Source organism: Dreissena polymorpha, chromosome 9 (assembly GCF_020536995.1).
Source record: "Dreissena polymorpha isolate Duluth1 chromosome 9, UMN_Dpol_1.0, whole genome shotgun sequence".
NCBI classification, from domain to species: domain Eukaryota; kingdom Metazoa; phylum Mollusca; class Bivalvia; order Myida; family Dreissenidae; genus Dreissena; species Dreissena polymorpha.
The window spans coordinates 70,731,816-70,747,450 of NC_068363.1; the positions used below are offsets into that span (position 1 = coordinate 70,731,816).

A 15,635-nucleotide genomic window follows, 5' to 3' on the forward strand; every position below is an offset into this window, starting at 1 on the left:
GTTGTATTTAAACATACCAAAATCCATTAATTAAAAAGTAAATGTTTACTTTTGTCATAAAATTAATATTCTCCATTTGAACTCAAAGTACATGTGCTTGATGTCACAGTACCTTTAACTCAAAGTACATGTGTTTGATGTTACAGTACCTTTAACTCAAAGTACAAGTGTTTGATGTTACAGCACCTTTAACTCAAAGAACATGTGTTTGATGTTACAGTGCCTTTAACTCAAAGTACATGTGTTTGATGTTACAGTACCTTTAACTCAAAGTACAAGTGTTCGATATTACAGTACCTTAAACTCAAAGAACATGTGTTCGATGTTACAATACCTTCAAGTAAAAGTGCATGTGTTTGATGCTACAATACCTTTAGATCAAAGTACATGTGTTTGATGGAACAATACCTTTAAGTCAAAGTACATGTGTGATTCATGCTACAATACCTTTAAGTCAAAGTACATGTGTGATTCATGCTACAATACCTTTAAGTCAAAGTACATGTGTGATTCATGCTACAATACCTTTAAGTCAAAGTACATGTATGATTGGTGCTACAATACCTTTAAGTCAAAGTACATGTGTTTCATGCTACAATACCTTTACGTCCAAGCATGTGTGATTGGTGCTAAAATACCTTTAAGTCAAAGCATGTGTGATTGATGCTACAATACCTTTAAGTCAAAGCATGTGTGATTGATGCTACAATACCTTTAAGTCAAAGCATGTGTGATTGGTGCTACAATACCTTTAAGTCAAAGCATGTGTGATTGATGCTACAATACCTTTAAGTCAAAGCATGTGTGATTGGTGCTACAATACCTTTAAGTCAAAGCATGTGTGATTGATGCTACAATACCTTTAAGTCAAAGCATGTGTGATTGATGCTACAATACCTTTAAGTCAAAGCATGTGTGATTGGTGCTACAATACCTTTAAGTCAAAGCATGTGTGATTGATGCTACAATACCTTTAAGTCAAAGCATGTGTGATTGGTGCTACAATACCTTTAAGTCAAAGCATGTGTGATTGATGCTACAATACCTTTAAGTCAAAGCATGTGTGATTGGTGCTACAATACCTTTAAGCAAAAGCATTTGTTTGATGCAACAGTTTCTTCAAGTCAAAGTAAATGTGCTTGATGTTACAGTACCTTCAAGTCAAAGTACAAGTGTTTTATGTTACAGTACCTTTAAGTCAACAAACATGTGTTTGATGTTACAGAGCCTTTAAGTCAAAGTACATGTGTTTGATGTTACAGTATCTTTAAGTCAAAGTACATGTGTTGGATGTTACAGTACCTTTAAGTCAAAGTACATGTGTTTGATGTTACAGTATCTTCAAGTCAAAGTACATGTGTTTGATGTTACAGTACCTTTAAGTCAAAGTACATGTGTTTGATGTTACAGAACCTTTAAGTCAAAGTACATGTGTTTGATGTTACAGTACCTTTAAGTCAAAGTACATGTATTTGATGTTACAGTACCTTTAAGTCAAAGTACATGTGTTTGATGTTACAGAACCTTTAAGTCAAAGTACACGTGTCTAATGTTACAGTACCTTTAAATCAAAGTACATGTGTTTGATGTTATAGTATCTTCAAGTCAAAGTACATGTGTTTGATGTTACTGTACCTTCAAGTCAAAGTACTTGTGTTTGATGTTACAGTACCTTCAAGTCAAGGTACAAGTGTTTGATGTTATAGTACCTTTAAGTCAAAGTACTTCTCAAACAGCTGTATCTCCTCCTGGGACCACTGGTCTTTGTGCTCTGGAACATTGACAAGGAGATATATGCAATATATGTATTACTTGTTAAAAGAAACTCTTCAACCAAACCATAAATTTCAAGTCATTTAAGTTAAAGGTTTGCACAACAGTGTTCATGATGATGTACCAGGCAGAGGCTGTATCTTCATGTGCAGGGTCTGCAGGGTTGAGGTGTTCAGGGACACACGGAACTGCAGCGTCTCTCCCTTGAAAATGTTCACACCTGGCTCTGTAGTCTGCACCGTAGTCAACTGAAACATGCCCATGGTGTTAGTGTTTTATCCAGGCAGTTTTAGTGTGGCGCGTCGCCATGCGCTTTTTATAGCGTCAAGCTGCCCCCTTTCAAAGCCATTTGGCGCCACCCTGCCCTTTCCAAAGGCCGCCGCTGCCCTATCATGAGCACCCACTGTTTTCCATCCTCTATATTTACGGTATGCTTGATCGCAAGATTTAATCGATAATTGTGCTCGTTTTATGGCCCATAGGCGTTTCTTAGTGCTCTGATTTAACCGATTAATTGGACTAGTATCAGATTATGGCCCCAATTTATCAAAGATTCGCGTGGTTGTGAATTAGTCATGCTTGAATAACCCCGTGTCAATATCAATTGATAATGTCAGTGACCATGTTATACAAAGCACACTAATCGGTCAGTAATGTGTACTCCTCAACGATAAAATCTTGGACTGTTGCTTTGGAGACTTTTGATGAAAAACTCAATGTAATCCTCGTGGAAATTGTGCATTTCATGCATAATTCAGTAATATCTAACATATATTTTTACTCATAATTACATTTAAAAACACAAACAAATTAATTCTTTATCCTTTTAGTTTTTAAGATAATTAATTATTGAAATAATTACTGAGACATATACTAAATAAATGAAATGCGAATCACGTATTAGGCGGACATATTACACGGTGCAAACTATACATTTACTTATATCCACGCTGTGCCTTGTTAACACTTCACACGGTGTGAAGTGTTAACAAGGCACAGCGTGGATATGGGTAAATGTATAGTTTCATTTTGGCAAAATGAGATGTTTTCACAATTTTTTTCTTTGAGCCAATGTAAGCATTTGTCTATTATATTTGGATCATGGCAAATAATTTAGAAGACATCAGCAACATTGAGAGATATCATAAACTAGCTGTGAAAGCATTTTTTTTTAAATTACAGAAATAATGCTAATTGCCAATTACAGACCAAAATACAAATTCATAGAAACACGTTCACATTGTTAAGTGTATTGTATAGTTACAATACATGTGAAAGCTGGTGATGCCTCTGAACACAATCAAAAAAGGAAAATTGGTTAAAATAGTATAGTATTCTACTATATAATTGTTACAAACCAAGAGCTTTTGAACGTGATCCCAATAAAATTAGTTTCTTTATGATGAAATATTTACGATTGAAATAAACATCACTTCCTTTCAGTAGAACTTTCAATACTGTGAAATCATTTATTTTCGCCAGCACGAAATTTCGTCGTTTTTATAAAAATTATGTTTTCGTCAGCACTTAAATTCGCCAATTCCTGACTTTGAAAAAAAATGCTTCAGTCAATATCCGATTTGTTTGTCCGAAATATATTTCGGTTGCGAAAAATCATAGTGGGGAAAGAGGGAGGACACTTGAGATTCGCTTGCAGGAGGTGGGGCCTGTTTGTCACATGTCAACATACTAGTCTTTTGTTATCAGTTGACCAGTAATTTGCCCTTATTAGTGTATCATTATTTTATTATTAGCGGATTAGTGGGACCGAATAAACATTAACGAGTGTTTGAAACCCAGGTTTGAAACAGTGAAGCCAGTTGCCAATTGTTTCTATTCATTTATTATCATGGCCAAACTAATAACAATCTTACCTTTATCGGCGCAAATTAGAGAAGGTGCGAAGATTATTGGTTAAAATTAGTGTTAACAAACTGGTTGGTCAGTTTTCAATTAAGTTTCAAGAGTTTTGCATTGTAAATATTTGATCACTTTAAGTACAATAATTTTCGGAAGTGTAAAATTAACAGTGCATTATGGGACAGCGGTTTCATAGGGCAAAGTCTAGATTTAATTGCAACAACCAATGGACGAGTGAGTTTAAATTAGATTGAATGCAATAGGATACAAAGCAATATTTTATTGCGTCATATTGATCTAATTTGGTGCGTGGAGGCTGTATAATCTTCTGCAACAACACTGAAAAACACAATACACACAATGGGTAATAAAGTTGTTAACAATTAGCACTTATCATTACAATTCTACCTAAACGAAGCCAACGCAGTCGATACAGCTGTACTGCTTTCGCGTTTTAGGGCAATGTCACGTGTCAGTTAAGTACACTGTGTAATCTACACCCTTTTGTGTCAAAACCGGATTTATCTTGATTACGTAACAGACGGGGTATGTATGAGTGGATTACGTTTGATTTTAGTGCCTCATGCCTTTGGTAATTCAGTCTTAATTTGTTCAAATATGGGACATTATTGTTCGTCAGGATCTTAAATTTGTCAATCGGTCGACTGACGAAATATACAAAAATTAATGCCTGACGTTATATAATGGTTTCACAGTATTTGAAATGCATAGAACTATTGTAAATGGGCAGGGGATCAAAACTAGTTCAATGATAAAAGATGAAGTAGAAAGTCTTACATGTTTCTCTTGACTGATGACACGTATGATATGTCGGCGTATGAAGTTACAGCCCAGGAACCTTTCCAGGGGTGACAGGGGTACATGCATGGCCAGCTGCTGGATAGAGGAAGGTCTCAGCAGGGTGTCAAAGGCCTGGTGGGACAGCAGGGTTGGAGTGGAGGCGGCCCATTGACGTTGCGGCAGGATACGTGATGGAGGGCTCAACACTGTGAATGAGTAAACAAGAGACTGAACATGAGCGTTGATTTCAAATACCGCTATATACAAACCAACATCCACAAAGACTGGTATTTGGATTGCCTACAGTTATTTTACAGATCCAAAAAAAGAATGAAAATGATCATATAACAATCTTTTAAGTTTTTAATTACACATTTTATCAATCCAGAAAATACATTAAATTGCATTTCTAAATAGAATTCCAGATGTCTTATGATTATTAACATGTCATTATCCTGAATATTTTATGTCAGATTTTTATACATTGAATCTTTGAATCTATAAAATGTCAGACAAGGTACCTGTAGCCTTACTATGGTCATCCTTGCTGCCGGCCAATGGTGAGTGGAGGGTGGGGTGCCCAGGGGAGGCCACCATGCCATGGCGCGAGGCTGGGGAGGGGCCCTGCACGCTGGGGGAGTTGGGCCAGTTCCTCTGCCCCGGGGATGGCATCGCCAGGCTCGTACTGGGGTAGGGAGACCCACTGTCAGCCATACCTTGAGACAAGGAACAACCCACATAGCCATGAAACACTGAATGATGAACCAGTACATGTGATCATAATTGGCTATAGAGATGAGAAAAACAACTACGGAATTTTCCACTTTGCTACAGAATTTACAACAGTAGGTACAGAGTGATATCTGCTTACCAACAGTAGGTACAAAGGGATATCAGACTTCCAGCAGTAGGTACTAGTGATATCAGACTACCAGCAGTAGGTACTAGTGATATCAGACTTCCAGCAGCAGGAACAGAGTGATATTAGACTTCCAGCAGTAGGTACAGAGTGATATCAGACTACCAGCAGTATGTACAGAGTGATAATAGACTTCCAGCATCAGGAACAGAGTGATATTAGACTTCCAGCAGTAGGTACAACGTGATATCAGACTACCAGCAGTAGGTTCTAGTGATATCAGACTACCAGCAGTAGATACAGAGTGATATCAGACTACCAGCATTAGATACAGAGTGATATCAGACTACCAGCAGTAGGTACAGAGTGATATCAGACTACCAGCAGTAGGCACAGAGTGATATCAGACTACCAGCAGTAGATACAGAGTGATATCAGACTACCAGCAGTAGATACAGAGTGATATCAGACTACCAGCAGTAGGCACAGAGTGATATCAGACTACCAGCAGTAGGTACAGAGTGATATCAGACTACCAACAGTAGGCACAGAGTGATATCAGACTACCAGCAGTAGGCACAGAGTGATATCAGACTACCAGCAGTAGGTACAGAGTGATATCAGACTACCAACAGTAGGTACAGAGTGATATCAGACTACCAGCAGTAGATACAGAGTGATATCAGACTACCAGCAGTAGATACAGAGTGATATCAGACTACCAACAGTAGGTACAGAGTGATATCAGACTACCAGCAGTAGGCACAGAGTGATATCAGACTACCAGCAGTAGATACAGAGTGATATCAGACTACCAACAGTAGGTACAGAGTGATATCAGACTACCAGCAGTAGGTACAGAGTGATATCAGACATCCAGCAGTTGATACCCACCTTGCGGACTGATGAAGGCGCTGGCAGGAGACTGCATGTGTATGCCCAGGGAGCTCGGTGATGGAGCCGGCACAAAGGAGCCAGGGGAGGGGACATGCAGCTGTGGATTGCCAGGGGAACCAGTAGCCAGCAGGGCCCCTGGGGAGGGCGTGCCTATGTAGGTGGAGGGGGAGGGAGCAACCTGCAATGATACATTTCACAATTAATTATACAAATGCTGGCAACTGAAGTATTTAATTATACATTATATTTATATATTATAATTATAATAATTAAAGATATTCAGATATATTATGCTAAGTGGAAGCCAAAATATTTATTGTAAGCACAACAAATACACAAAACAGTAAAGATGAGCAGTAGACCATTGTATGACCCCCTTCAAAGAAAGTGGAATACAGCAGTGGCACTGTGCATCTGTATGAGTGTCGGAATGTCCATCAAACATTTCTGTCACTTTACAATATATTAAAGGATTGTAAACAACTTGTTACCAATGCAAACCATGAATATATCCATGCATACATACATCAGCTCTCTGCCTGGCCCCCGGTGACCCTGAGGACTGGTGTGACTGGGTCACACTGAACACGTCAATGTTGTCCATGCCGATAGGAGATGGGGGATTGTCATCCTCAGTGGCCGAGCGCCGCCTCACGTTACCCCCCGTAACAGAGTCATCCACAAACATGCCCAGGAATGCCTGCAAGGAATTGTTCAGCTGACATTGAGGTGGAACTGACATTGTAAGGGATTAATCATCTGGCATTGAGATGGGACTGACAGAACCCTAATAACATAGGCTAGTGCACAATAGATTTCATCAATATATTTGTACCTTTTAAAAAATAAATATTCAAATTCTTAATGTTGATAGTTTTAAACAAGTGAGATTTACCACGTAAATGGCATACCACTTTTCACAGGAAAATGCAAAATGCACTGGAACTTTATGAAACACATGTAACTTACTTGAATCAAAACACTAAAATTCTAAATAAATATACACGTAGTTCCTGAAAAAATAAAATGCTCCCAGTTCAACTGAAAATATTGTTTAAATATGATTAATTTCTTGTATTCTGCAGAGCTTTTAAAACTTTACTGTCAACAAATTCAATTCATGAAATGAGCACTTAGTTTCAAATTACAAGAACACAATTTGTTTATATATTGCACCTTTGTTATAAAATATGCTGATGAAACCTTATGGCTTACAGGAACAGTACATTTATTTTATGCAAAATGAATACAATGAATGAATTGGTGTCTTGTTCTGAGAAAAGTGGGCTTAATTCATGTGCATAAAGTGTCGTCCCAGATTAGCCTGTGCAGTCCGCACAGGCTAATCAGGGATGACACTTTCCACTTTAATGGTATTTTTAGTTTCAAGGAAGTCCTTCCTTACCGAAAATCAAGTTTAGACGGAAAGTGTCGTCCCTGATTAACCTGTGCGGACTGCACAGGCTTATCTGGGACGGCACTTTACGCACAAGCATTAAGCCCAGTTTTCTCAGAACACGACACATTGGATCAACATCTATGCCAGACTCAGAATTTACAAAATCATGTTTTTATTTTTAAATCTTGATGTTATTATTCCTCATGAATTGCAGTCGAGCCTTTGTAAAATGTACACACATGGTAGAAAAGCCTTATAAATCAAGAAAAGTTGTTGATTTCAGTAAATTATATACTTTTTATCAACTTGTGAACATATAATTATTTATGCAATAGTGACTGAGCCAATAATGAAAATATCATTTTCTCTGATCACCTGTAAATTAAAATCCATCATCTACCATATCAAGTATACAATATGTAAATGACTAGCCCTGACCTTGAGCATGGGTATGGGTGTGAATCCCTCTGTGACCTTGCTGGTGTCAAACAGGCTGTAGGCCCCGTCCCTCACAGCCACCACATTACCACTGCGCAGGTGTACGTCCAGGCAGTAGCTGAGGCAAGGGCTCAGGAAAGCTCATGATCATTGTCTGATGCTTACAGAATGCTTACAGAAAACGTGTGCCCAATTTTCAAGCTATAAACAATCTGAACAGAAAACTGATTTTAAGTTCTTGAAGCAAAATAGTCACAGTTCTAGAAAATGGCTTATTTGGCACAAATACATGAATTGCTTCAGGTTATAAAAATGACTTTAAAGATAAAATAAATTATATCATATTGCTCCTGAATCAATAAGAGATTAGAAACAAATCTATGTGCATTTGAAAAATAACCATGGTTATCATAAACCAATTGTTAACTCTTTTAATAATTGGGCCCTCAAGACATGACTGCACCAGTCATAAAGGATACTTGCTGCGATAGGAGATTCTCACATGTGTGGAGGACTGTGGTATCACTGTGAAACTCTGCATCGACTGCTTGGGCGACTGTAACATAGGAGAGCTCATGCATACAGAAACATTCCACAACATAATGGGACATGGTAACCATTCAAATTGATTTACATCTGAATTTAAGCCATGAGATGTGACACTTCTGCACATTTTTTTTGGGGGGGGGGAGGCAGTGTGGTTTTTCAACCATTTTAAAAATGGGTCTTGGTAACTCTGGATCGAGAAAATCATGTTGATTTGACTTAAATTGAAAAATAACATTTGTTGTTTGTTGGCTAAAAAAATGCTTTGAAATTAAGAATAAAAGTGATTTTAATATTTCATATACTAGGCTTCAACTGGAAGTACTGGATGAGAGATGAACTAAATGTTAAGTCTTATATAAAAAAAATTGACACCTTCAATCCGGAATTTTAAATGTCCCATTCGGGAAAAATAAATAATTTTTCCTAACCAAAAAATACCAAATGTTTTCTGCATTTTCCTAAAATAGCTGTACTTGATCTACTGTAGTTTTACTTAATCACATTACACAGAAATCTTAAAAATGCTCTGGCAAAGCTCTGCAACCTTGTGTAGAACACTTACTGTTCCGACCCCTAGAATGACTGCTGAAGACAGCTTGTGTAAGGAGTTCATTGGCTCCCACGTGTCATGAAGCACCTGCAAGGGCAGATGAGAATGATTGTGGCATAGCCAATACTAATTCCTCAGACGAAAGCAAATTATATGTCAGGTGTTTACATTGTAACCTATACTTTTATTAATGTTTTTTTCTGAGGGAACTAAATTGGCACTAATACAAACACACCAATAGAAAAGAAATTTAAATTGCATTGCTTCTCCTGATTTTAAATTGTCTTTTTTAATCTTACTTCAGAGTAAAAATGCGTCATTGCATTTATTTGCATATTTTGTCTGTAAGTTTAGGTTGAAGCGAAAATACATAATTCTTGTGTAAATAGAAATTCAAAATGCAGTTCTCAGTTAGTGACCATGTAGTATAAGATCATGCTGTTGTTGGTTTGTCATGGAAACAAGCCCAGCATTTAAGTCACTTGAGGAAAAAGGGGCACTATTTAGTAGCACTTGTAACTTTGATCAATACCAACCTGCACCAGATAGGTCAGTGACCTGGTGTTGTTAAGATCATGCTGTAGCTGGGTTGTCATGGAAACATGAGGGTTCATGGGACTGGAGAAACCTTGCCGACCAAATGACAATACAAACTGCTTCTCATCTGTCTTCCAGTTAATGTGAACCTATGGACAAATTCATATTAAATAGTGAACGAGTAAGTAAATGGTTGAATATTTCACCATTTATATTGGCTGAACAAAAATATGTAAAAAAACAAGGCTATTGTCAAGCAATATTGTTCTCTACCGGCTCCACCATTGTCAGAAATTCCATCATTGTCAGAAATTTTTGTTTTTTGGTTGCCAAAAGCAACCAAATTTTTTGACGTAGAAACAAATTAAAATGACGTGCATAATGTCCATATCGCCATCTATCCTTGTTTCAAGTTTCATGAAAAAATATTAAGAACTTTAAAAGTTATCGCAGGATCCAGAAAAATGTGACTGATTGAGGGACTGACAGACTGACGGACGGACAGAGTGCAAACCATAAGTCCCCTCCAGTGAAACCGGTAGGGGACAATAACCACTGACTTTGATAATAGAAATCCAATCTAAAGAAAAAAATTCAAACAAGAACATTTCCACTATATACAAAACTTGTATCTTAAATTGTACAGACCAAATCAGAAAGCACAATAAAAAATACTTTTACACAGCAAAAGTTGGACATACAAAATGGTCAATAATAAGTACTGAAATTAAGAATTTGACAATAGAAATCAAAGTCCACCTTAAAGGGGCCTTTTCACAGATTTTGGCAAGTATTGAAGTGTGTCATTAAATGGTTTATATTGATAAATGTCAACATTGGATCTAAAAAGCTCCAGTACAATATCAAGAATAAAATTAAAGAAAGAAAAAAAATAACCCTCAGTGGGTCTCGAACCACTGGCCCCTGTAGCCCTGGAGTAAAAGTCTACCGCTTCGACCACTCGGACATCCGTGCTCATACAATAAGTGATGTATTTCATACTTTATATAAGCAATCCTTGTAGTATCACAAAATATAACGACAACAACAGAACTCTCCAAATTATTCAATCGTTTCACGTTGCACATAATGGATAATTTTTAGCATGGTAAATGTTCAGTATTACTGTTTCCTCACAAATATCATAACTACAATGAAAATTTGCTAATCTAAAACATTTTATTTTTATTTTGTCAATTTACAAAAGGTGAAAAGGCCCCTTTAACCCAGAGCATTGATAATAAATGCAGAATATTATACCAGTGTGGTGTTCTGAGAAATTGTGTCAGTAAAGTTGTTTGTTTTCACACCACACCATTGTAAAGACAAAAAATGCAAATTATAAAATTTTAAAGATGGAATATCATCAGCTAAGTGCTATATAGTGACAAAAAGAAGGAACTGAGATTTTGAAATTAACTGTTCAAATGTACTCAGCCACATTTAAACTTGTTTATTCATTTCAAAAGATTGAAAACACCAATTTGATTTTTTCTGCCCATAGGCTTCAAACGGTTTAAACAAAAATCAGTTTAGGGGGAACTAATTCATCCTTATAGTGAATCTTTTGCATCTTTGCAGATACTAGAGATATCAAGCTACAATTTTCATATACAGGAAGCTACGTTATGACGTTTCTAGAATTGCATGATACATATTTTATTGATACTCAAATTTTTCGAAAGTTTCTTTCCGAAAAATGATAAATATTTAAGATTAAATTTATACATATTTGCAGAAAATCAAACATTCATTTTATTGTTTCACAACATATTTGCACACTATTGCATTTAACTGTGCACACAACATCAACAGAAAGATCCTTGTACCTGACTTGTGAAGCCATTTCCATAGAGCAGACTGAGTTTTCTGTAGTTGAAGGCCTTCACCTGAACCAGTCTGTGCAAGCCCGTCTGGGGATCTACAAGCATGTGCAGACTGGTTATGGCATGGGTGTGGTAATGTAAAAACAATTTACAAGTCTGGCTTTTCCTCTGGGCATTTAAGCACAGTTGCACCTCTAAGCCTGAATATCCAAATCAGGGATACACATGCCCGAGGATCCAATAAAGGGTACCCCTGCGTTTGAATTTTAATTTCAGGAACACCCCTCTACATAAATATTCAACAATTATCTCTGTGTGTTTGTTGTAGCTCTGAAGTAATGTAGAAATTAATAAAGTACACTTTAAATTTAACAACAGATGTGTTTGTCAAAAACACAATGCCCCCTAATGCGCCACTTTTTTTTTTACCTTTGACCTTGAAGGATGACCTTGACCTTGACCTTTCACCACTCAAAATGTGCAGCTCCATGAGATACACATGCAGTCCAAATATCAAGTTGCTATGTTCAAAATTTCAAAAGTTATTGCAAAACTTTACTGTAAGGTTCAAGTTTTGGGACAGAATGATGGAATGACAGACAGACAGACAGGCCAAAAAAAAATACCCCCTCTTCTTCGAAGAAGGGGGCATAAAAAAATTGAAGCCATCCTCAACTGTAGGTCTATGCATATGTGTCCTAAAAAACTCATGTCTAAAGGCCTGCTAGTCTATTGATATTAGGCCCTAGAAAAGTATTGCTACCCTATGACTGAAATGTCTCCAAGCTATTTCTCTTTCTTACAAATATAAATATTCTTTCAAAGAAAACATGATGCTACAAAACAAGAAATATAATTGTATAATTTTTTATGGATTAAAATATATATTTGTTTTGAGATTTCAGCATCTTTAATAGCATTTAAGTCATAAAACATTGTCCATTATTCTATTAATACTTTTCTTCTGAAGGCATAGCCAAACTTGACGGTTTACAAGTTACACCAAGTTAAACATTAACGCCCATTTCTGATCACTGGTCTAATAAATAAGAGTAAGGGTGACATCAACAACAACAATCAACACACAAGTTATGTGGCCAGCAAGTGATTTGAACTGCTGAAGCCTAGATATTCAGACTACATATAATAATCCACATTAAAAGTATTATGCAAACACAGTGTCCTTGACCAGACCAACATGTAATACAGCAAGTTCAGTTGTAATTATCAAGTGAAACAAGCAATTTTTTTATCAGAATCTACATAATATGGCTGGTGTTCTAGTTAGGCTATAAAGTAATATTACCAACCACATATTTATTTATACTTATAACAAAATTTCTCACACTTTTTTAAATGACGAGTTTGATACGCACAGTTAAACATTACAAATATTAACATTTACATAGTTGATAGTGTGCATCTAGCACCTACCATTGTACATGTCCCTGAAGTGCCTGGTGACGGTGTACAGGTGCCCCATGGCGACCCACTCATTGAGCAGGGCGGTCACCATGGGCTGGTGGTCCGTGTTGACGGGGTGGGAGAAGATCACCCGCTGTGTGGGGCCCGCGGGCTCCTCACCCTCCATATCCAGCCCACTGTCTATGAAAAGGAACTGAAACATGCATATATAAATGGGCCGTGCTCTGTAAAAAGGGGCTTAAAGCATGTGCGTAAAGTGTCATCCCTGATTAGCCTGTGCAGTCCACACAGGCTAATCAGGGACAACACAATACGCTTAAACTTGATTTTTTAAAAGAAGAGACTTTCTTGAAATGAAAAATATCATAAAAGTGGAAAGTGTCATCCCTGATTAGCCTGTGCAGACTGCACAGGCTTATCTGGGATGACACTTTACACGCATGCATTAAAACCCCTTTCACAGAGCACAGCTCAAATAGTTGATGCACTATCCCACACGCCCAAACCTTGTGTGCTTGTGCTTTCAATTTAAGGCTAGTGGAGATTAGTAGACAATCAAATATTATTTGCTTCTTTTTAAGACAATCATCATGACACAGTTTAATTAATAATGATGATTAATATCATTAAAGTTTAAAAATAAAAATTACAGTGTAACAGGAGTAAATTTTGAAATATAACATTTATAGAATAAATTGATACTTGAATACTGGTCAAACAAGAGCACCGCATAACGGGTGCCATACTCGGCTGCGGGTGCTTTTTTTTTTTTTTTTTTTTTTTTTTTTGTCACAGTGACCTTGACCTTGAAGCACTTTGATTTAAGAGCCAATGTTCAAAACCTTAACAAAATGTAAAGGTTTTGTTTTCTTTTTTTTTTTTAGAGGTCACAGTGACCTTGACCTTTGACCCGAAAATGGGTGTGGCATGTAGAACTCATCAAGGTGCAGCTACATGTGAAGTTTCAAAGTTGTAGGTTGAAGCACTTTGATTTAAGAGCCAATGTTCAAAACCTTAACAAAATGTAAAGGTTTTAGCACGACGCGGACGGCGGACGACGAGCTGGCTATGACAATACCTCAGGTTTTCTCCGAAAACAGAGGAGCTAAAAACAGAATGCAGTTAAGTTTATACTATGTGCTTTATTACTAGATATCAAGCTCGATATAGCTTCAGATTATTAAATTTTCTAAGAAAGCTGCCCACATAGACTAGTGCTCTGAAAACATAAGGTAAAGACTGAAAAACATGAAGTCAGGTTGGTCACCCACATTCATAGAACGTTGTCTTGGGGTGTTTTTTTTGGGGGGGGGGGGGTTATACCATATACCACATTTATATAGCGCCCTTTTCATACTCGAGATGTGCGTTCAAAGGCGCTTTACATTCGTTCACCAAAACTGTTCATTATTATACATATCCCTTAAAGTAAACAGCTATTTGAGAAGCAGTCTTGGCAATCAAAAGGAGAAAATCAGGAGGAGAAATCAACTCATAGGGGAAGACATCACAACTCTGATTGAAAATAGATTCAGTTAACAAGCACAATTAAATCAGTGATAACAATGGTTTTGGTTTAAAACAAGCGCTGTAGTTGTGAAACACTATGTCCCCATATATTTGACATTTGACCTTGAAGGATGACCTTGACCTTTCACCACTCAAAATGTGCAGCTCCATGAGATACACATGCATGGTAAATATGAAGTTGCTATCTTCAATATTGCAAAAGTGTACATTAAATGAGCAATTTGACCCATATATTTGACCTTTGACCTTGAAGGATGACCTTGACCTTGATTTTTCACCACCCAAAATGTTTAACTCCATAAGATACACATGCATGCAAAATATGAAGTTGCTATCTTCAATATTGCAAAAGTTATGGCACATGTTAAAGTTGGGGCAAACAAACACACAAACCAACCAACCAACAGACAGGGCAAAAACAATATGTCCCCCACTATAGTGGTGGGGGACATAAAATAATAAATAATCATCTTTTTTTCCGCAATAAAAGTTGCTTTTTACAACAGCCATTAAATAAGACTTAAATATTGCTTACTTTAAACATCCCCACTATGGAAGTCAAATGGGTGACATTGATTGTAAAATTGATTAATTGCTTTCACTTAACATCAATTTTCTTTCTGAACATCAGTTTGAACAATTTATTTAGAAAACGATGAAACTCCAAAATGTTAAACCCATTTTGAGGGCTAGCCAAACCTCACAATTACCCCAGAATTAATCAGAAACTAAACGCAGGTCTTAAAGGATCTTAATTGACCCTTTCTCTCATAAGAAGCCAAGTGACAATGGCTTTTGCAAACAAAATAAAACCAGAACAGCCTGCGAGTAACCTTTCAGACTTGACTCTAGTTAGAAATGTCTTTAATTAAATGTATTTATCTAAGGGACTAAAAGTTGTAAGAAAATCAGTATAAATGTTCAACCTCTTTTTACTGCCATGTAAATTGTAAATTTCAAGTAATTTAACATTAAATAAAATTCATTTTTTATTACAAATATTTAAAAAAAATCATTTAACATCTTTTGGAACAGCAAAGATCCCAAATACGACCCGTCAACAAGGCCTTTTTATTGCAATTGCCAGGAAAACCTTTATTTCAGCAGAGGTTACGTCTTCAAATTTTCTCGTTCTCAATTGCTATTTTTATTGGCCATTTAACTTTGCAAAGGCAAAGTTAAATAGCATAA

The 15,635-nt window shown here is 36.7% G+C and overlaps 1 protein-coding gene across 1 annotated transcript in view; it reads right to left on the reverse strand.

The window, feature by feature from the left end:
* Nucleotides 1-15,635, reverse strand: part of LOC127843848 (mediator of RNA polymerase II transcription subunit 14-like) — a 51,339-nt gene that overhangs the window by 7,781 nt on the left and 27,923 nt on the right. Inside the window, exons 22-33 of the mRNA XM_052373713.1 lie at nt 12,924-13,107; nt 11,493-11,584; nt 9,663-9,812; nt 9,139-9,213; nt 8,507-8,583; nt 8,028-8,145; nt 6,717-6,890; nt 6,188-6,368; nt 4,956-5,150; nt 4,432-4,640; nt 1,898-2,021; nt 1,710-1,771 (exon numbers count right to left, since the gene is read on the reverse strand). Of these exons, the coding sequence (XP_052229673.1) occupies nt 1,710-1,771; nt 1,898-2,021; nt 4,432-4,640; nt 4,956-5,150; nt 6,188-6,368; nt 6,717-6,890; nt 8,028-8,145; nt 8,507-8,583; nt 9,139-9,213; nt 9,663-9,812; nt 11,493-11,584; nt 12,924-13,107 (1,641 nt within the window). The remainder of the gene's footprint in view (nt 1-1,709; nt 1,772-1,897; nt 2,022-4,431; nt 4,641-4,955; nt 5,151-6,187; nt 6,369-6,716; nt 6,891-8,027; nt 8,146-8,506; nt 8,584-9,138; nt 9,214-9,662; nt 9,813-11,492; nt 11,585-12,923; nt 13,108-15,635) is intronic.